The 22,584-nt window shown below is 49.3% G+C and overlaps 1 protein-coding gene across 1 annotated transcript; it reads left to right on the plus strand.

Moving 5' to 3' along the window:
* The first annotated feature begins 1,020 nt into the window (after positions 1 to 1,020).
* On the plus strand, positions 1,021 to 16,749 carry QPRT (quinolinate phosphoribosyltransferase). The gene is made up of 4 exons (XM_052652180.1): positions 1,021 to 1,078; positions 14,716 to 15,296; positions 16,028 to 16,159; positions 16,233 to 16,749. Exons 1-4 carry the CDS (start codon positions 1,021 to 1,023, stop codon positions 16,449 to 16,451), a joined length of 990 nt encoding a protein of 329 aa, XP_052508140.1. The 3' UTR covers positions 16,452 to 16,749.
* Positions 16,750 to 22,584: the final 5,835 nt, after the last annotated feature.

The raw sequence follows: 22,584 nt of genomic DNA on the forward strand, positions 1-22,584 counted from the left end.
TTGCAGGACATCAATTCCCCAACCAGGGGAATTGAACCGCAGGCCACAGCAGTGAAAATGCTGAATCCTAACCAGTAGTGACCAGGGAACTCTCCATGAGTTTGTTTTTAGAACTGTCAGGAGGGATGTTAGAAGTAGAGACCTGAAATTTTGGAGGGATCAGAGCTGGAGAAATAAAGAGTCATCTGAGTTTGCATAGCAATTTAAATAATGGCACTGATGGATAAATGCATAAACTGTATCATTCATCGTGTAGAATGAGAAAAGGAAGAGCTGTGGAGAGAATCTTCTTGTGTTAGGGCAAGCTAACTGCTATTAATAAGCAACTGCCAAATCTCAGGGGTAGAACTCAAAAGAAGCTTTTTCTTGCTTATGCAACAATTGGTATTTGGAGGGCAATCTTCCACGAGCTCACTCAGGGACCCAGGCTCCTTCTATCTTACGGCTCTGCCATTCCTAGGGAGGATCATGGGAAGGCTGGAAGTGGCCTGTATCACTTTTGTTCACATTCCACCGGACAGAATTCAGTCACATGGTGGTCTCTTTTCCCGGGGGCTGGGAAATGTAGTTTAGCTGTGTACTCAGGAGGGAAGGGGCTTCCCAGGTGGCGGGAGTGGTAAAGAATCTGCCTGCCATTGCAGGAAGAGACATGGGTTCAATCCCTGGGTCAGAAAGATTCCCCTAGAAGAGGGCACGGCAACCCACTCCAGTATTCTTGCCTGGAGAATCCCATGGACAGAGGAGCCTGGTGGGCTACAGTCCATAGGGTCACAAAGTTGGACACGACTGAAACGACTTAGCATGTATGCTCACCAGGAGGGAAAGAGGAACAGTCCTCGCCACACTGAGGGGACACCACAATTTGAGGAAGAAGGATCTGCAGGAGGCAGAAGAGAGCCTTGAGGAAAGAAACCAAGAGAAAATGACGTCTAGGGGGAAGAAAGGGAGAAATGGTTCGGAGAAGGGCTGTCAGGAGCTAGCCTGGACTAGAGAGAGGCAAGCAAGGATGGAGGCGCAACAATGGAGCTCGAGCTTGAGCTCTTTCAGTTTTGTGCCGCAGGACCCTTGCTTGCCTCACGTAAGTCCAGTCCCTGCTGGGGTCGAGTGCCGCAGAGGCAGAAATCCGAGAAGGCTGGGAAGAGGCCAGGGTCTAGCAATCAGTCAATGGTCCCAGCAACTTTAGCAGGTGGTTCCGATGAAGAACTGGAATCTCCAGCACTTTTGGAACAGGAACTTGCCTGAAGTCCCAGTACCATAATTGGCAGTTTCCTGGTTTCCTTGTTCAGAAGCCCGGCTCTAATCTGTTCGGGGACCTGAAAGTACTTTGGGAAGAAGGAAGGGAAGGGAAGTGGCTATTTGCTGAGTTTCTACTCTGTGTCACCCGTGGAGTTTTTCACTTGAGTCTCAGCTGAAACCATGAGGATGGTATTACCCCCATTTTACAGCTAAGGAAATGGAGGAACAGAAAAAGGTAAAGCGGTATCTGAGATCAAAAAGGGTGGACGTAGGATCTCCCCAGTGCACCATCAGAAAGGCTCTCCAGGGGCTTCCCGGGTGGCTCAGTGGTATTAATAAAGAACCCACCTGCCAATGCAGGAGACACGGGTTTGATCCTGGATCTGGGAAGATCCCACACGGGGAGGAGCGACTAAGCCCGTGTACCACAACAACTGAGCCCACGTGCCCTAGAGCCTGAGCTCCGCAACAGGAGAAGCCACCGCAACGAGAAGCCCCTGCAGTGAAGCTAGAGACTAGACCCCGCCCACCGCAACTTGAGCAAAGCCAGTGAGCAACGAAGACCCAGCACGGCCAAAACTAAATAATAAAATTATTGTTATTATTTTTTATAAAAATGCTTTCCAACCCTCGGAGGGAGCACAGGCCCTGGGGCAGGGCTGGGGAGGCTGGTGACTGGCAAGAATAGGAACCTTCCGCTCAAAGAGGAGAGGACTTCTGAGCTATTGTGGCTGAGTGCCCTGGAGGCAGGAGGGAGCCCCAGACAGGGGCAGGGCTCTGGTGGGCTGACAGGGCTGGTCAGACTGGCCCCACCCACCTCCCTCCAGCAGCCCCACCCCCAGCTTCCGGCCTCTCCAAACATTGGATCCAGCAGTGGACACACCAGTCGGCCAGCTCCAAGCTCTCATGGACCCTGAAGGTAAAGAAGCCTCCCAGACCTCTCTCCCCTGTGTCCCTGCACCACCTTCTGCCCCTCTTCCGCCCATCCCCGCATCCCATCTCGCCTCCGTCCCCAGCCTTCCTCCTCCAAGATCGAGTCTCTGCTGGTCCCCAGCTACTCTCTTACCTACCCCTGTCTCCCTCCAGTCTCTCTGACCCCAAGCACTCTTTTCTGCCCTCCAAAGGCCTCATCTCACTCTAGTTTCTCTCTCCACCACGGGTCCTCAGTTGAGCTCTGGGGAAGAAAGGGGCTTGACCTCTGGGAAATTCGGGGATGGCCTAGAAGTGGCCACATCTTTGGGGGTGCTGAAGGTGCAGGGTAGTGGGAGGCTGGAGCAGCTCCGGACTTTGTCCCTCGCTAACAACTCTGGAGGAGTGAGGCAAAGTCCTGTCCCATGCACCGTGAGGGCGGGGGAGGGGGCCTGAGTCCTGTGAGTCCTGGGATTCTAACGCATGTGAGGAGTGATGCCCAGAGGAGGCTGGATGCAGGATGGCACAGGCCAGGCTTTGGAGTCAAAAAGCCTCCTGTTTGAATCCAACCTCCACTAGAAATAGGCTGTGTGACCTTGAGCCAGTCACTTGAGGTCTCAGGGCCCCATTTCCTTGTATCTGCAAAATGATAATACTATTAATAGTTTCCTGCTCCTCAGGTTGGGGATGGGGGCAGGGAGTGACAGGAACATGGAGGGCTCCCTGCAGCTTCACAGTCCTCTCCCCAGGCTTCTCCTTCCCCAGCTCTGGCCTCCCTCTCCTGGTCCGACGCTTCTTCAGGGCCCACACCTGGCCCCTCTGGCTTGGCCGTGGAACCAGCTCTTGGGGGGTCAAGACCAGTTCTTAGTTTAGAAATTATCTCAGAGGACTTCCCTGGTGGTACAGTGGATAGGAATCCGCCTGCCAATGCAGGGAACACGGGATCAATCCCTGATCTGGGAAGGTCCCACAGGCCGCGGACTCCTAAACTCTGTGTGCCCGGAGCTACTGAGCCTGCGTGCTGCAACTACTGAAGCCCGTGGGCCTAGAGCCTGTGCTCCCGACAAGAGAACCTGCCACAATGAGAAGCCTGTGCGCTGCCACCAAGAGTAGCCCCCCACTCACTGCAACTATAGAAAGCTGGTGTGCAGCAACAAAGACCCAGCGCAACCAAAATTAAGTAAATAAACAAATTATTATTATTTTTTTTAAAGAAATGATCTCAGAGTTAGAGCTGGGGTTCAGGGCCCATCCCTGCCACCAGCCAGTTGTGTGACCTTGAACAAGATCCTTAGCCTCGCTGTGCCTCGGTTTCCTCATTGGGTCATGTGAAAACAGTGCCTACCCTCGGGTTGTGGTGAGGATTAAATGAGATAATACACATCAGGCGCCTGGTACAGAGATCACTCAGTGCAGTTACACTGGTGATGGTGTTGGGTCCTCACAGTCGTCTCTCCAGCTCCGAGGCCACCCCAGGTTCCAGTTCCATTTTGGGGAAATGTGCTTGGTGTGTCAACTCAAACTCCTCTGGTGCCACCAGCTCCATTTCTGTTCATGTCTCGCCAGCTTCCCACTCAGACCGGAAACCTCAGGTCACCTTTGACAGCTCCCTCTCCCTTGAACCCCAATATCCAGACAGTTGCTGTGTGCTATGGATCTACCGCCATGTCTTTCTGGTCCCGCCTCCCTCTGGGGGAGCCTTCCTCTGAGTGGCGGCCTTCACGCATGAGGTGACACTGATGTTTAACCCAGCCAGAAGGGTTGGTGCTGGGATCACTGACCGGGAGTTCAGCCAGGAAGGAGTAGTGAGATCAGTGGGGTGAGGCAAAGGCTGGGGACACAGAGGAGAGGAGGGGCGAGGACAGAGTTGGGCTAAAAGCAGATGGCAGGCTGGGACTTCCCTGGCGGTCCAGGGGCCAAGACTCTGTGCTCCCGATGCAGGGGACCTTGGTTCTGTCCCTGGTCAGGGAACAAGATCCTGCATACTACAACTAAAGATCCTGCACACTGCAGTGACCAAGACCCGGCACAGCCAAAGTTTATTTTATCTATTTAGTTTTTTAAATATGAATTTATTTATTTTAATTGGAGGTTAATTACTTTACAATATTGTATTGGTTTTGCCATACATCAACATGAATCCGCCACAGGTATACACGTGTTCCCCATCCTGAACCCCGCTCCCTCCTCCCTTCAAATTTTAAAAGAAGAAGGAGAAGCAGGTGGCAGGCTGGTGGCCAAAGTGTGAGCAGGGGGCAGAATCCCAGGTCTGGGGGTGTGGAATGCAGGAGGCAGCCCCTGTAAACAGAGGTTCTCCCTTTACCCTTTATCTTGGTTCGCTGCTTCCTTGCCTTGGAGAAGGAAATGGCAACCCACTCCAGTGTTCTTGCCTGGAGAATCCCAGGGACGGCGGAGCCTGGTGGGCTGCCGTCTATGGGGTCGCACAGAGTCGGACGTGACTGAAGTGACTTAGCAGTAGCAGCAGCTGCTTCCTTGCCTAGGCTGTTGCAATAGCTTTGCAGCTTATATCTTTCAGGGCTTCCCAGGTGGCTCAGACAGTAAAGAATCTGCCTGCAATGTGGGAGACCTGGGTTCAGTCCCTGGGTTGGGAAGATCTCCTGGAGGAGGGCGTGACAACCCTCTCCAGTATTCTGGCCTGGAGAACTCCATGGACAGAGGAATCTGGCGGGCTACAGTCCATGCAGTTGCAAAGAGTTGGACACAACTGGAGAGACTAAGCACATTACATCTTTCAAGAACCCTAGGCATGAGACTTCCCAGGTGGTCCAGTGGCTAAGACTCTAGGCTCCCAATGTAGGGGGCCTAGGTTTGATTCCTGGTCAGGAAACTAGATTCCACACACCACGGCTAAATATCCCACACGCCAAAACTAAAAAGATCTCACTTGTCACAGTGAAGATCAAAGATCCTGGGAGGGGGCAGGGGGAGGCTGCAACTAAGACCTGGCACAGCATTTATTTAAATAAATAAATAAATATTTTTTAAAATCTTAAAAAAAAAGAATCCTAGGTACAACTTGCACATGAAAACTTAAAAGTGCATTTTTCATCATGTGACTTCAGATCAAAAGTTTGATGAATTTGCCATTACCTGTTAAGTGAGACCCTAACTGTTTCCTGTTATTCAGGGCCTGCTCAGTCTGGCCCCTTCCTCCCACTCAGCACTCTCTCTCACCATGTGCACCTTCAGCTCCATAAGCCTCAGGCCTTCCTCTGCCCATCCAGCCCCAGCCTTCTCTTACTGCTATCTCCTTAACAGCAGGTCTCCTCTCCTTGTCTGAAGCCCTGTCGATCATTTTACCACTTGTGTGACAGGCAATCCCCTTTGGCTCTCTTTGGAGGTCATTTCGCCTCTCTAGGGAGAGAAAGGGAAAAGAAAACTTTTTATCTGGAAGCCGGGGTGCTAACCAGCCTCTGTCTCCATCTGGTGTTTGCCAAATGGATCAACAAATAAGTAGATGGGAGAACAAAGCGGCCAGAGTCAGACCCCTGGGTTCAAAGACACCAGCTGAGTGGGTGTTGGCTCAGGCCCTTAACATGAGCCGCCCATTTCCTCCTTATTGTAACCCTGTGCTTTTTTCATGAAATTGACTCTCAGAGAGGTTAGGAAATTGCCTTAGGTCACCCAGCATGTAGGTGATGGAGGCGGGATTCGAATCAGGCATTTCCGACCATCCCCTCCCCTGCCCCCCATCCAGGCTATTCCTACTGCCCCAGGAGACGGAACGCTGGACCCCTGGATTGGCTTGTAGAATTCTGTGAATAGTGATATAATAAATATATAATAATTAAAAAATAATTGAGTGAATTATGTGATAAGGTGGGATAAGTGAGGGGACTCTGGGTCAGCTTGCCTAGACTTATCCTGCCTTCACACACTTCGGAGCTGTGTGAACTTTGGGCAAATTACTTTCTTATTCAGTGCCTCAGTTTCCTTATCTGTAAAAGGGGGATAATAATAGTACCTACCTTATGAGTGTTGTTGGGAGGATTAAATGTATTAATATGTAGAAAATACCTGGGACAGGGCTAGGGAAGGACAATATGTGTTAGCTGTTATTATACACGATGTCACTTCAGATTCTATTATAGACAAGTGGTAGCAGGCACCAGAGTTTTAAGAAAAACCTATAAATGCAAAACCTTTACAACTGACATCTATTTAATTTTTTTTTTCCAGTCAGTTGGGGAAAACCATCATCACTTGCTTTTAGCTGGAACATTTTGTCAGCCTCATATAAGTCACTGTTGTTCCAAGCACAAGCCATATGGTTACACACGGTTACACCCGGTCATACATCAAATTAAGAACAGAAACTTGTGGTATTTGTCTTACATGCATTTGTAGAACCTGCCTTTGTGCCAGTTCATCAAAAGCATGATCAAGTACTTATTACATGATTGGAGAAAAGATGCAGGGATGGGAGCTCTGATTCTAGCCCATTCGCTCTTGGTACCAAGCCACTGGCCAGTTAGGGCAACATAGAAAAATCAGTTAATAGGGATTCTCTGGTGGTCCAGTGGTTAAGAATCCACCTTGGAATGCATGGGATGCTGGTTTGATCCCTGGTCGGGAAACGAAGATTCCACATCTGTTGGAGCAACTAGGCCCATTCGCCACAACTACTGAGCCAAGCATTCCAGAGTCAAGCATTCCATTCCAAACCAATAGAGAGGTTTGTGTACTACAACAGAAGATGGCAAGTGCTGCCGTAATTAAGACCTGGCGCAATTAAGACCTGATGCAGCCAAATAAAGAATGGGGAATGTTTTTTAAAAAATCAGTCAACAATCCAGAATCCAGACGAGAATAGCAAAAGTGCCAGTGGTGGGAGGAGGGAGGAGGAATCTTCAAATATTCTGCCAGAGTCTTCAGTTTACCTGCATCTTTTTACATTATTTGTAAAGAAATAAATGCAGGAAATTTCCCCAGATGCTTTGTGTGTGTGCATGCTCAGTCGGTTCAGTCATGTCTGACTCTTTGTGACCCCATGGATTGTAGCCTACCAGGCTTCTCTTTCCATGAGATTTCCCAGGCAAGAATACTCAAGTGGGTTGCCATTTCCTCCTCCAGGAGATCTTCCTGACTTAGGGATCAAACCCTCATCTCTTCGTCCAGCAAGAGGCAGGCGGATTCTTTACATCTAGCGCCACCTGGGAAGCCCAACTCCCCCCACCCCCCCGTCCAGATGCTTCAGATTCCCTCAAAAACAGAGATGCCAGTTTTTCAAATCCTCTCCCCCTGCAGTGGAAGCACAGAGTCTTAACACTGTACTATTAGGGGAGTCCCAGAGATGCCAATATTTTTAAAAATTCTGGAATAACCAGTGAAGAAAGTATTGCCTTGAGAGATCAAGGTGACACCTCACGGGGTCACACTATAATCTCTGAAGTTCAGGTGTCTTGAGAGACTATTTACATAGAACAACAGTGAGGATAAAAACGGGACAGACAGGGCTTACAGCTGTTTCCTCAGTGCTGCGACTTCTGCTCAGGCAGCTGCAAAAACAGCCTGCTTCTCTTGTGCAGTTCCTTTCAGCTTCAGCAGCTAATTAGGAGAGCCTTATTTTCAAAGCTCCCCACAGGAATTTCTGTTGTTCGAAATGCACAAGAGAGTTGGGGCTTAAAGAAATCCAGATGTACTTATTTGTTTTTCAGGAACATTCTGCATTTACAATAGCTGATCTTGCCTAAGAGAGCCAGACAGGAAGCCCTGTTGGAGGAGGCAGTGTGGTTCTAAAGCTAAAACTACCTTCTTTGGACAGGGAAGACCAGGGTCCACGCTGGTCATTTCCTTTTCTTATCTTCTAATTTTTTTTTTGTTTATTTGTTTTGTTTTGCTGTAATGCATGGCCTACGAGATCTTAGTTCCCCAACCAGGGATTGAAACCAGGCCCTCTGCAGTGAAAGCACAGAGTCCTAACCAGTGGGCCACCAGGAAAGTCCTATTTTCTAGCTCTGTTCTTTAGGTAATTTCCCTTTGCATTTCTGAACCTAGGTTCTCTGTCTTAGTAACCTCTACCATGAAGAAGGGAAGTAGGTAGGATTTGTGACTTTGTGTATATATACATATATAGGCTTCCCAGGTAGCTTAGCTGGTTAAAGAATCTGCCTGCAATGCAGGAGACCTCGGTTTGATTCTGGGTCAGGAAGCTCCCCTGGAGAAATGATAGGCTACCCACTCCAGTGGCCTGGAGAATCCCCACGGACAGAGGAACCTGGCAAGCTACAGTCCATGGGGTTGCAAAGATCGCAACTAAGCACAGCACACTACACATATATATAGCAAGTGCCAGGCATCTGGCGCTCACCAAGGTAGAGTAGTCACACAGGTTCTCGTCCTGTGGTTCGGAAGCTCTCAATTCTGTTATGAATTAGAATTAAGTTATCACATTCCAGACCAGTTACATTAGAATCTCTGGGGGTGGGGCCAAAACATTATATACATTTGGCACAGCTCTCTGGATAATTCCATTGTATAGCCAAGGTTGAGAATCACTGCTCTATTCATCCTCCCCCAAAATTTCTTTGACCTTATCCTAAGCGAAGGTCTCTCTCCTTTCCATTTTTATCTGTTTTACTTTTTCATTATAGAGAAACTTCAAATGTATACAAGGTAGATAGAAAAGTATGATGAATTCTCACATACTCATCATCCAGCTTCAACAACCACCAACTTTTGGCCAATCCAGTCCCATCCATACTCCCCCACCCTTTTCTTTTGGCGGTGCCACTCCACGTGTAGGCTCTTAGTTCCTTGACCAGGGATTGAACCTGTTCCCCTTGCAGGGAAAGGATGGAGTCTTAACCACTGGACTGCCAGGGAAGTCCCCATACCCTTTAATTTCTAACTTCCAAGACTATCTTAAAGGAAACCCAGGTCTCAAATATTTCCATACATAAATATCTCAATATTTTGTTATTTTTAAACTGTTTTTAAAATATAATTTTTTTTTATCACAACCATAACCCACTTCAAAAAATATTTCCTTAATGTTACAAATACCCAGTCAGTGTTCGAATTTTTAACTGTTTCGTAAATGTTCTAATTTGATTTCCATTTGTTTGGTTGAAGTAGGATCCAAATAAGATCCATTGTGACTGGTTAGTATGGGTTTAGATTCTTTTAATCTTTGGTTTTCCTTGCAATGTATGGGTGGTGCTAGAGGTAAAGAACACTCTGGCCAATGCAGGAGACTGTAAGGGACTCAGGTTGGATCCTGGGGTTGGGAAAATCCTCTGGAGGAGGGTATGGTACCCCACTCCAGTATTCTTGCCTAGAGAATCCCATGGACACAGGAGCCTGGTGAGCTATAGCCCATAGGGCGCCAAAGAGACAGACCCAACTGAAATGACTTAGCACACATGCACGGAGAAGAAACTGGGCTATCTTCTAGAGAGTTTCCTATGGTCTGAGTTTGGCTGGCTGTATCCCAGTGGTATGGTTTAACATATTCTTCTGTCTTCCAGTTTTCTTGTGAATTGGTGGTTGCGTTAGAAGTGTGATCTGACTCTGGTTGAGCTGTTTTACCAAGAATATTCCACAGATTGGGGGGTGTTCTGTCCAGAGTGCCCAGTATCTGGTTGACTTTCCTCTTGATGTTGGCTTTTGATCCAGTCCTTGGATCCACCAGGTTACTAAGGTTGCAAAACGATTCCTGCCTTTTGGCAGAGTATTGGTGCTTGTTTTTATTTAAGTAGGCAATTCAACGCTTTTTGGTAAATTTACCAAGTTATGCCACCATCACCAGACCGTTTCCATCACCCCAGTAAGATCCCATGTTTAATTTTTGGCCCCAGACAATCACTCATCTGATGTCTTATCTCTCTCCATTCGCCTTTTCTGGATGTTTCATATAAACCAAGGTATACAACAGGTGGTTTTGTGTGAGCACTTGTTCTTAACCTTTCTGTGCATCTGAATCCCATGGGGAGCATTTCCAAAACTTGGGTTCATGGGAACCGCCCTGGAAAGATTTTGATTCGATTGATCTGGGATGGACCTGAGCAGCAGAGTCCAGAAAGCTCCCAGGGGCTTCCGATGTGCAGCCCAGGGGGAGGGCCCTCCTTTCTCAACTTCCCTCTCCGGCCCTCCCTTCCCGTGACCATGTGGCTTCTGCCTCAGAAACGATCTTCCATCTGCCCCAACCCCTACCCCCACCCCGCCCCGGCTCCTCCATTGGTTTCTGCCCAGTTCAGGGCTTCCTCACTTTCTGTCCGGCCAGTTGCCCCAGCCTCCTTTTGCCTCCCAACCCGTCTCCAGTTGATGGCTGAAGTGACCTTTCTAGAACTAAGTCATAATCATACCATTCCCTCCTTTAAAATTCTATGATGACTCCCAGGATTTGTCCAAAGTTCTCCGCTAATTGGTTTAGCCCCTTTTTCACTCTGGCCTCAAGCTTGAGACATTTCTCCCATGAATCCTCCACAGCCCTCCCTTACCTCCTTTATCGTCTTGCTTCTGAACCTCGAGCACTTGCTCTTTTGTGTCTTGCCCTCCCTCCTCCCCACCCTCTCACCCCTGCCTGGCAAACATGACTCATCCTTTAAGACCACTAAGACTCCCCGCTTCCTCAGGGACGGTTAGTCATTTCTTCCTTTTCGCTCTGGGTAAATGCTTCATTCATCCCATCAGCAAACACACCTGCTGTATGCCAGTGTTCCTGCTGTTGTTCAGTCACTCAGTCGTGTCTGACTCTGCAACCCCATGGACTACAGCACGCCAGGCTTCCCCATCCTTCAGCATCTCCCGGAGCTTGCTCAAATTCATGTCCATTGAGTCAGTGATGCCATCCAACCACCTCATCCTCTTGCCCCCTTCTCCCGCCTTCAATCTTTCCCAGCCATCAGAGTCTTTTCCAGTGAGTCAGCTCTTTGCATCCTGTGGCCAAAGTATTGGAGCTTCAGCATCAGTGCTTCCAGTGAATATTCAGGGTTGAATTTCCTTTGTGTTCTTGAGGATGTTAGAAATATAAACTCCCTGAATTTTCATAACAAGTCTATGGGGTTATCAGTGTTATTCCTATTACAGTTGGTACACAGAAGGTCCCCTGAAAGGTAGAGCCACCTGCCCAGGATCACTTAGTTAAATGTAATAGAAGAATATTGGAACCCATACTGAGTGGTCCTGGAGTCTGGGCTCTGATTCCTTCCACTGTGCCACCTCTCTGCTCAGATAAGTATCATCAAACACTTAATTTCAAACTAAACAATATAAGGGGACTTCCCTGGTGGTCCAGTGGTTAAGACTAGGCTCTGCCGATGGGGTGGACGTTTGATCCCCGGTAGGGGAATTAAGATCCCACATGCCTTTCGCATGACCGAAAGATAAAAATAATGTGAAACTGGACTTCCCTGGCGGTCCAGTGGTTAAGAATCTGCCTGCCAATGCAGGAAACACGATGAGTTTGATCTCCAGTCCAGGAAGATTCCACATTCCTTGTTGGCAATGAAGTCCTCGGGCCACAACTATTGAAGCCCACCGCCCTGGAGCTCATACTCCGCACCCAGAGAAACCACTGCAATGAGAAGCCTCTAGGCACAACTAGAGAAAAGCCTTTGCAGCAACGAAAACCCAGTGCAGCCAAAAGTAAATAATTTTTAAATAATATGAAATTGTCAATATGCAAGCCGCACACTTGTTTGGGTCAGCGTGCCAGGCACTTGGGCTATAGCAGAAAAATCAGTGGACCTCTTGGCCCCGGGGAGAAAACACCAGCAGAGGATGACATTGATGGATGAACAAGGAGCTGCGTGAGCACGTGACCTGGTTTAGGGGGTCTGTGAGAGCCCCCGGCCAAGGAAGTGATGTCTAAGGGAAGATCTGAAGAGGACTGAGAGGTGAAGGAGGCGTCTGGGGTGAGGGTGAGGAAAAGGACTTCAGGGGGCAGGAACAACCTTAGAATACCATAGGCGAAGGCCTGAAAGCTAAGAGAAAGAGCTGCCCATTCTGCCACCCAGCAGTTAGTACCTGGCACAGAGCTAGCGCTCAGCAAGGATTTGTCCAAAGAATAAATGAAAAATGGAAAGAAGTCAAGAGAGCTGGCACTGATACAATGAAAGTGAGGCTTTGAGCGGGAGAGCGATCCACTTAAATTTCCGTTTTTACGGTTTGATTTTGAAAGTCAGGTTTAATGAGATATAACCACAGACAGTAAAATTCACCCTTTCCTGTGTCAACTTCTATGAGTCATGACAAGTGCATCAGTACTGTAGCCACCATCATAGACAAAATCTAGGCTAGTTCAATCAAACCCCCGGACTGGGTGCTGCTCCTTTTGTGGCCAGCCCCTCCCCCGCCCTCAGGCAACCCCTGTTCTGTTCTCTGTTGTATCATTTTGCCTTTTCCAGAACATAGCTACATAGATGGACTCAAATAACATGTCACTTTTTGTTTTGGCTGCGCTGGGTTTTCGTCACAGCATTCGGGGTCCCCTGCATTAGAAGGCAAATTCTTAACCACTGGGCCACCAGGGAAGTCCCAGCGTGTTGTTTTTTGAATCTGGCTTCTTTACTTAGAATAACGCATTTGAGATGTGTGCCTGCTGGGTGTATCAGTAGTTCATTTCGTTTTTCATTGCCAAGTCGAATTCCATCGTATACATGCATCACAGTTTGTTTATCTGATACTCACCAGTCCAAAAATTCAAATTCACTTTAAAAAGTAAACATCACAGCACCTGGGTCTGAATGGAGTGGGGGCCTTTGCATCCACCTCTGCTCTTTGTTCACTGGCCTTTTGCCTGGCTGGATCGTGAATGGTGGGGACAGGACTATGTTTTTTTCATTGACTTTTTTCCCAGCACCTGGCCAGGGCACAGCTGGTTCTGAGGAGGGAATGAGAAGCCACTTGGGTCGTTGCAGAGAAGAACATGGGGAAGGAGGGTCAGGTGAAAGCACAGAGATCTGTGGCTGGGGTGGGGAGGGGCAGGTGCTTGGTTTTGGGAAAGAAAGGCTGAAAAAGAAGGGCTTTGGGCTTCGCAGATGGCTGAGTGGTAAAGAATCCACCTGCCAATGCAAGAGATGGCAACACTCCAGTATTCTTGCCTGGAAAATTCCATGGACAGAGGAATGTGGCAGGCTACAGTCCTCAGGGTCACAAAGAGTCAGACACGACTGAGCGACTGAGCAGGCATGCACCTTCTGAGAGTAGAGCAAGCCAGACTGTCTGGCCTTAACTTCAACTTGGAGCAGGACTTCCTGGTGGTCCAGTGGTTAAGATTCCATGCTCCCAATGCAGGGGGTATGGGTTCAATCCTTGCAGCGGCGGGGAGGACTAAGATCCCCACATGTGGCGTGGCCAAAAGACAAAATCTTCAACTTGGAGTGAAAGTAGGGGAAACAAACAACCCCCTTTACAGGCTATCAAATTGTCACCTCTGCCCACTTCAAGCTGAGTCCATCTGCGGCGCCCTCCACGAGGCTGTAGTTCTTCTCTTGACTAACAGATGGCAATGTTGCACCATTGTGTGGTCACCCCACTCATTTCAACAGACACAGGGGCCCTGCAAACCAGCAGTAAGGACCTCAGAGAACACTTTGTCCTTAACGCTTAGAGGGCTCGGCCACACTCCTGAAGCTCTGTCTCGAAAAGCAAAGGCTCAAACACAATCTCCCCATGTTCTTTCCTCCTTATACTACTCCATCTCTAGAGAGAAGGCATGTTTTGGAGGGCAAAAGTGATGCACAGATGCCCATGACCCTGAGTCCCGGCTAGTCTCACTCTGCTGTCAGTTTGCCTTGTGACCTCAGTTGACTTGCCTTTCCTTTCTGGTCCTCAGTCTCCACGTCTATAAAAAGCTGAACATCCAGCTTTAAAATTCTTGGTGCTATGGAGAAGACAGGGATCGGAAAGACATACAGCTCATGTTCTCCTGGGAGCTTCAGCTAATAAATAACCCATCCTTCTATGAAAGGCAGATGGAAAAGCCACAGAATGACATTTTAGGTGGCTGCATGTCTCTTATAGTTGACAAATAGCTGTTGATCCAGCATTAGGTTTACCAGATACAATACAGGGCACTCAGTTGAATCTCAGATAACTGACAGACAATTTTTAAGAGAAAGCATGTCCTAAATATTGCCTAGAATATATTTATACTAAGAAAACTTTGATATTTGTCAGAAATTTAAATTTAACTAGGAGACTTCCTGGTGGTTCAGTGGTTAAGAATCCGCCTGCCAATGCAAGGGACACAGGTTCGATCCCTGGTCCCGGAAGCTCTCACATGAGCCCGAGCACCCTGCAGTCCACGATCTGCAACAAGAGAAACCACCACAGTGGTGCCTGCGCACTGTAACTCGAGAGTAGCCCCTTGTTGCACAGAGATTGCACACAGCAATGAACAGCCCGTGCAGCCAAAAATAAATAAATACATCAATTTAACTAGGTGTCCTGTATTTTCATTCGGTCAATCTGGCAACATTGTTCAGCTTACAAGGCCTACCCAGTGCCTCAGCCCCTCTCCCAGGACCCCCAGATCTTCACCCTGACTGGCTAGTGCCCAATTCAGCCAGCGGTTAAATATTCTGACCATCACTCGACTATCAGAAAGGCAGCCAACATGTAATGCCATTCTCTCTCTTTCCCTCCCAGGCCTGGCGCGTCTGCTGCCTCCTGCCACTCTGGCCGCCCTGGCAGACAGCTGGCTCCGAGAGGACTGCCCAGGCCTCAACTACGTGGCCTTGGTCTCGGGGACAGCCCCCTCGCAGGCGGTGCTGTGGGCCAAGTCCCCAGGGGTGCTGGCAGGGAGGCCCTTCTTTGATGCCATCTTTGCCCAAGTCAACTGCCAGGTCTCCTGGTTCCTCCCTGAGGGATCAAAGCTGGTGCCTGTGGCCAAAGTGGCCGAGGTCCGGGGCCCTGCCCACTGCCTGCTGCTGGGGGAGCGGGTGGCCCTTAACACGCTGGCCCGCTGTAGCGGAGTTGCCAGCATGGCTGCTGCTGCGGTAGAGACTGCCAGGGGGACCGGCTGGGCCGGGCATGTGGCAGGCACGAGGAAGACTACCCCAGGCTTCCGGCTGGTGGAGAAATACGGGCTCCTAGTGGGCGGGGCTGCCGCCCACCGCTACGACCTTGGCGGGCTGGTGATGGTGAAGGACAACCATGTCATGGCAGCCGGTGGTGTGAAAAAGGTGTCTATCTGTCCAGCTGAGCCCCTACCCTGGCCCTGCTCCAACCCCAGCCCCCATCACAGTCCTTCCCCGCTACCAGGGACCCCCAGCCACTCCTTGGTGAAACAGTGATGGCCTGGGGCCGGGTGGGATGTGAGACTCCTCGACCCCTCAGAGGTTCCATCTGTGAAGGGAGGGGTTGGACTTGCTTCTTCTCCAGCCTTCTTCAGCTGGTTGGTATGATGCTCCAGGGCAAAGGACGAACTATTGGAAGCCAGTGTTGATGACTCTACGACCTTGGGCAGGTCACTCGAACTCCCTGGACCTGTTTCCTTTATGTGAAACTGTGCTTGAAGACCTTTTCGAGTCTTAATATTCTGAGTCGATTGAACTCAGGTCCAAATGCCAAAGTGTGCTGAATCTGGCCTTTTTTTGCCTCACAAAAATGGTAATTTCATGTGGTTTCACCTAATGTGTGTGTGCTAATGTGCAAAAAGCCATTTCCACGCCCCGTTTCCTCATGAACCCCAAGTGTTAGTCACTCAGTCGTGTCTGACTCTTTGCCACCCCATGGTCTGTGGCCCGCCAGGCTCCTCTGTCCATGGGATCCTCAAGGCAAGAATACGGGAGTGGGTTGCCGTGAACCCCAAGCTCATTATCTATCTGGAGCCTTTCGCGTGGCAGTCCCAGCTCACTTGCCCTGGGGCGGCCAGGTGCCACCCGGTCTCACTGTCACCCCTGCGGCCTGCCAGGCGGTGCGGGCGGCGCGGCGGGCGGCCGACTTCGCCCTGAAGGTGGAGGTGGAGTGCAGCAGCCTGCAGGAGGCTGTGGAGGCGGCCGAGGCAGGAGCGGACCTCGTCTTGCTGGACAACTTCAGGCCTGAGGTGAGACCGGGGCGGCTTTCTGGGGAGGGGCCGGGTCAGGGGCTCTCACCTTTCCCTGGTTCGTGTCCCACAGGAGCTGCACCCCACGGCCGCCACGCTGAAGGCCCAGTTCCCCAGTGTGAGTGTGGAGGCCAGCGGGGGCGTCACGCTGGACAACCTCCCGCAGTTCTGTGGGCCCCACATCGATGTCATCTCTTTGGGGATGCTGACACAGGCGGCCCCGGCCCTCGATTTCTCCCTCAAGCTGTTTGCTGAAGGGGACACTCCAGTGCCCCACGCCCGCCGCTCCTAAAGCCAAGGAGGCTACCCAGGCAGTGGGATAAGGTGGTTTCATGGGACCCTCAAGGTTTCTTTAAGTCCAGCGGCCAACAGGACACTTTGGCGTTAGACTGTGCTGAGGCCGGCTCTGCCACTCGCTGCCTGGGGGTCTGCGAAGGACTGACTTCACCTCTGCTCACTTCAGTTTCCTAATCTGTAAAATGGGTCTAATCAACCTTACGGACTTCTTGGGGGTGGTAATTAGCACAGAGTAAATGCTCAGTAAATGTTAGAAATTGCCATCATTCATCTGTTCTAAGATGCACTTTTTTTTCCCTCCACACACTGAAATCGCCTTTAACTAACAGCGTCTAATGGTCCCTGTCAGACAGACATGGGTTGTCACGTAGCCCTTGTGGTCTGTGCATGCGGTTATAGGTATAACACGATAACAATCTATGTGGAAATTAGTCTTCCAACAAGCATAAAATAGAAATTGTAAGTACTAAGAAAGGACTGGTTTGACAGTTTTCTTTTTGAGTAAGTGTGTGTGTTTCTGGGCTTCCCAGGTGGTGCAGACATAAAAGAATCTGCCTGCTGATGCAGGAGATGCAAGAGACATGGGTTTGATCGCTGGGTTGGGAAGTTCCCCTGGAGAACGAAATGGCAACCCACTCCAGTATTCTTACCTGGAAGATCTCATGGACAGAGGAGCTTGGTGGGCTACAGTCCATGCGGTTGCAGAGTCGGACATAACAGAACACAACGCAACGTGATGTGTGTTTTACAATCAATGGTGTCTTATATTTAAGGATACGTGGACCCAGTCTGATGTCCAGCTGGAATATTACACTTGGTTAATGCCCATGTTGTACTGATGACTAAGTATTTCACGTTTTGCCTCTGGCTACTATTACCATCTCTTTGGTTGGACGTGAGAACTTGTTCATTCCTCACTTTTGGGGTCCCCAACAGACTCCACCACCCATCCTTCTCCAGATGAAACCCCCATTGGGTGCTGAAGGCCTTTTAGGATATCATTAGTTGGGAGAGATACGCAGCTGCTGAGCCTCTGAGAGGACCAGAGCCTAGGTCAGTTAGGGAGTAAGGAAGGGATGGGTGGGGGCCCGTGTTCAGATATCAAACCTCATTCCGTGCTAGGTCAGGACTCAGAGGTCTAAGCAGAGGGTCTAAATCCAGCCCCCCCAAGCACACATGCGCACCCACACCCCTGAGGTCTTGCCCATTTGTGTGGCCACTCCTACCCTCACCTCGAACCTCTCTCTCTCTGACCCATCTGGGTGCCTCTGGGAGGAATGAGAGCATGAAGGGCCCCAAGGGTGAAGGTCCCCAGGGTGCTTCCTTCTGGAAGGGCTTCAGTCTGGAGTCGCCTCTCCCCTCCCAGAATCTACTCTCTTCTCCACCCTTTGCCAGGAGGAGAGAAAAACAGGTCTCAGCCACAGAGGCTCCTTCTTCAGGGGAAGGCTGGGGGTCCCAGTCTGTCTTGAGGGATCAATTCTACCCCTCTGCCCCCTTTTCAACCCTGGAGACCAGCGATGGGAAAGGAGCAGATGAAGAAAACATCAAGCTCACCCCAGATGGGAAAGTTCCAGACAGGCCAATACCTTCATCTTTCAAGCATCAGATGTGTGCTGAGCGCCTGCCATGGCCAGGCTCTGAGCACACCGTGGAGATTAATCTAGCAAAGATGCCGGGCAGAAGTGGCTGGTGCCTTGGCCGATGTCCTGAACTAAAGGGGCTATTCTCACAGGACATGGACCAGAGATGCCACCTGGGCTACACCTATGCTGCGATACACACTTCCACCCCAGGGCCCTCCTGTCCTGCCTCCAAGGAAACAAGGACACTCTCTGCCAGGCATCCTTCCCTGCTCCAGGGATCTTAGATCTTCGAGGACCAGCTCCTCCGACCTGCAGGGCGATAGCTGAACCCTCATGGAACTGGGTGTCAGGACAGAAATGGGGACCCAAGATGAGCAGGGAACTGAAAGGCAAAAGCCTTGGGCTCAAGAGGGAGTCAGAGTCTAGTAGAGGCAGAAGGGAGACGTGTACTAGGAGTCTCAAACTCAAATGCCTCTAGGATCCAAGCACGTGAGACAAATGGGGAAGGCTGGAAGAAGACGCAGGGGAGCAAACTGTGGCCAACCGGAGAATGTGGGTGGCAACCACAGCATCCCAATTAAAATAGAAAAAAAGCAAGCTGCCAGGCTGAATCTCAAGCTCACCCTTGAACAGAAAAATGAACCAGTCCTCCCAGCCTGATCCTAAATACAAGCACTGGGAGGGGATTCCCCCACCTGCCTAGAAGAAAAGGGAGCGTAGGCAGGCAAAAACAATTCATGCTCTCCTTGCAAGGGTGGATTTCCAGGCAGAGGAGACTGTAGGCAAAGGGTCAGAAGTGGGAAATGGCTTGGATTGTTTGGTTAAGATTTGAGGCTGAGATCAGGAGAGGCGAGATGACTAGGAGCTGGGCAGCATCCAGACCACAAAATGGTAGGTCAGAGGACTTGGACTCTGTCCCAAGAACAATCAGATTGAAACTGGAAAATGAGATAAGCATATTTGCAGGAAGATCTATTTGAAGGGGCCAGAGTGGCTGTAGGCAGGCCAAGGGAAGGCTGATACCGCTACTCAGAGGGCTTGAATGTGGGTCATGGCAGGTGGTCAGCAAGAAGGGAGGGCAGGTAGGAGAAATAGTATCTGCAAAGGCTCAGGGGGCAGATGGAACCTGATGGGTTCAGGGCCAGAGGAAGAACTGGGTGTGGCCGCGAGGATGAGGAGACAGGGGTGAAAGGCCAAAGTCTCACATTTCACCTGGTATCTACCTGGTATCTTCCTTCTTCCCTGACCAGCCTGAGACTAGGCTGCCCCCACCCAGCATAAAGCCAATGTCCATTAAAGCAAACATGCCCATCAAATCAGGTGCAAATCAAGGCAGCATATACAGCATCATCACTGCCGGCTGCTGGGGGAGAAGGGAACGCACGTTTATTTAACTGGGGGCCCTTGCTCAGCACGTGTAGGTCTCGTTCTCAGTTCATGCTTATGGGAGTGGGGATGTTAGTATCTCGCGTTTGCTCAGGAAACTGAGGCTTTATGAAGTTAAGAATGTTGCTCAGGGTCAATAAAGTGGAGGAGCAGATTCAAAAATAAGTATTTGTTGAAAGCCTACTATGTGCCAGGCACCGTCTTAGACGCTGGATATACAACAATGAGCAAACGGTGAAAAAGCCCTAGTCTCATGGAGTTTATATTCTAGTGGGGGGCTCTGCGTGGGGGCGGGGCGGGGTAGGGAAGAGAATAAACAATGGAGTGGCGAGGGGAGAATAGACAATGAAAAAAATACCTAAGAATACCGCCAAATCCCCTTATGGCCACCAGAGGGCACTGCAGTCACAGCACCGTCCATTCTGCTCTGATTCCATCTTCCTTTCCGATTTCAAAGATCCTAGGCTAAGAGGCAAAGGCGATGGCACCCCACTCCAGTACTCTTGCCTGGAAAATCCCATGGACGGAGAAGCCTGGTGGGCTGCAGTCCATGGGGTCGCGAAGAGTCGGACACGACTGAGCGACTTCACTTTCACTTTTCACTTTCCTGCATTGGAGAAGGCAATGGCAACCCGCTCCAGTGTTCTTGCCTGGAGAATCCCAGGGACAGGGGAACCTGGTGGGCTGCCGTCTACGGGGTCGCACAGAGTCGGACACGACTGAAGCGACTTAGCAGCAGCAGCAGCAGGCTAAGAGGCTATGAATAATGTGCAGCATCTGCCCAAGAAGGAAAGCTGAGGAGGAGTGTGCACCAGGCGTGTCCTCCACCCACTTATCCAGCTTAATCCCCTCATCAGTTCCCCCTCCAACTGCTTAAGGTATCTCAGTGACTTCAAGACCCTGTGTACTCCAGAGACCACCAAGACTCATTCAGCTCACCAAACTTTCCATGCTCCACACCGCCCCCACCCCATTCTGCTAACATTTACTCACCTACCCAGGCCCCTTCCATCCACCCATCCCCCTTCCGTGCATCCATTTCTCTTCCCACCCCTCCACCCAACCCAACCACTGGAACACTAAATGTACAGGGTCAGGGAAGACAAGAGATCAAAGTAGGTTGGCAGAGCCAGTGAACTCAGTGGGCATGAGCTTTTTAGTGAGTCAAGGCCAGAGAAAGCTGAAAGCATTTAAAAACAGCAAGACATTACTAGCAAACCAAATTGTATCTGCAAACAATTCAACTTTGGATCTTTAAAAAATCCCACTGTGCTATTATGTGGTGTGGACACATATATTAATTTATTGTTAGCCCTCCAGGACAATACAGTAGGTAAAATTCCATAAATGTTTCAACATCTCTGTACATCGTTCCAATCACTTCCTGAGGAACAGAACATTTTGGCAGTTATTCAGTAACTGCTTTTAAAAGCTGCTTTCTGAAGCCCTAAGTAACTCAGCTTGTAAAACCAAACTACAAAGATCTGAAGAGAATCTGACCATGAGGCTCTGAATAATATCTCCATTGATCTCTGTGCACAGTAGATTTACTCCAGGTAACATGGGCTTTATTTCAGGTAGGTAGTCCTCTTTGGATCCCTGGATCTAGTACAGCACACTCAGGGAATGATCAGAGGCAGAGATCCTCTTATGTACCTCTAGTTTGGTGGGTCACTGGGTAACCTATTTCTTCTTCCAGCTCTTGAGCTAAAATTTTCAAAAGACTTAGCAATAACAAAGATCTATCTCATAAGTCACTTGCTTCTTAATATTTGGCTGCTTATTAACAAAAGAAAAGATTCTTTTGAAATACTACATCAGTATATAAAGAACAATGCTGAAACTTCCCTGGCGGTCCAGTGGTTAAGAATCCGCCTGCCAATGCAGGGGACACGGGTTTGATCCCTTGTCCGGGAAGATTCCACATGCTGTGGGGCAACTAAGCCCGTACTCGACAACCACTGAGCCTGTGCTCTAGAACCCATGCTCTGCAGCAAGAGAAACCACTGGAACAAGAAACCTACACACAGCAATTAGAGAAAGCCCTTGCAGTAACGAACACCCATCATAGCCAAAAATAAATAAGGAAAGAACAATGTTGATTCCTTAAAGGCTGGATAAAAATCATGCTTCCCACATTAAAACAAAACAAAAACAATTTTAAAACCACTTAACTGGAAAGCTATGACCAACCTAGATAGCATATTCAAGAGCAGAGACATTACTTTGCCAACAAAGGTCCCTCTAGTCAAGGCTATGGTTTTTCCAGTGGTCATGTATGGATGTGAGAGTTGGACTGTGAAGAAAGCTGAGTGCTGAAGAATTGATGCTTTTGAACTGTGGTGTTGGAGAAGACTCTTGAGAGTCCCTTGGACTGCAAGGAGATCCAACCAGTTCATTCTAAAGGAGATCAGTCCTGGGATTTCTTTGGAAGGAATGATGCTAAAGCTGAAACTCCAGTACTTTGGCCACCTCATGCGAAAAGTTGACTCATTGGAAAATACCCTGATGCTGGGAGGGATTGGGGGCAGGAGGAGAAGGGGATGACAGAGGATGAGATGGCTGGATGGCATCACCAACTCGAAGGACGTGAGTTTGAGTGAAGTCCAGGAGTTGGTGATGGACAGGGAGGCCTGGCGTGCTGCAATTCATGGAGTTGCAGAGAGTCGGACACGACTGAGCGACTGAACTGAAGTGAGCTGAACTGTAATCTCACCAAGAACCAGAAATATCTATTTTATTTTTTGCATGATTTGCTTTGTTTTCTTGGAATATTAGGAGCCAGAAGGAGAATTCATTGAGCTTTGGCAGCTTTTTAGGTAAAGGATTGTACTAAAGTTATTTTTGTATTATTGGTATAGTAATTATCAAAATGGATGGAAGATTTCAAGGGCGAGACCAAGTCTTGCATTTTAAAATTCCAATCTAATTCCAAAGGATGACAGACCCACGGGGGGAAAGGTAGAAGATGCAAAGGCACTGTTTGTGGCTTATCTGAGGCAACAGTTCTGTGATGCTCTGGATACAATAATTAAAATAGAACCAAAAAAATCCATAATCTTTTCTGACAGTTCATTTATCTTCTCCTGTCTTTTTCACTTATTACTGCTTTCGAGATGTGGTGAATTTCACCTTGCTGACCACCAGATAGTTTTGTAA

This window comes from Budorcas taxicolor, chromosome 2 (assembly GCF_023091745.1).
Source record: "Budorcas taxicolor isolate Tak-1 chromosome 2, Takin1.1, whole genome shotgun sequence".
Lineage (NCBI taxonomy): Eukaryota > Metazoa > Chordata > Mammalia > Artiodactyla > Bovidae > Budorcas > Budorcas taxicolor.

What these genes read in the sequence shown, in the direction of transcription:
- QPRT (XM_052652180.1), top strand. Translation starts at nt 1,021, where the DNA reads ATGGAGCTCGAGCTTGAGCTCTTTCAGTTTTGTGCCGCAGGACCCTTG. An exon ending in AGGACCCTTGCTTGCCTCAC is followed by an intron (nt 1,079 to 14,715) that starts GTAAGTCCAGTC and finishes CTCGACTATCAG; the next exon opens with AAAGGCAGCCAACATGTAAT. An exon ending in TGGACAACTTCAGGCCTGAG is followed by an intron (nt 16,160 to 16,232) that starts GTGAGACCGGGG and finishes CGTGTCCCACAG; the next exon opens with GAGCTGCACCCCACGGCCGC.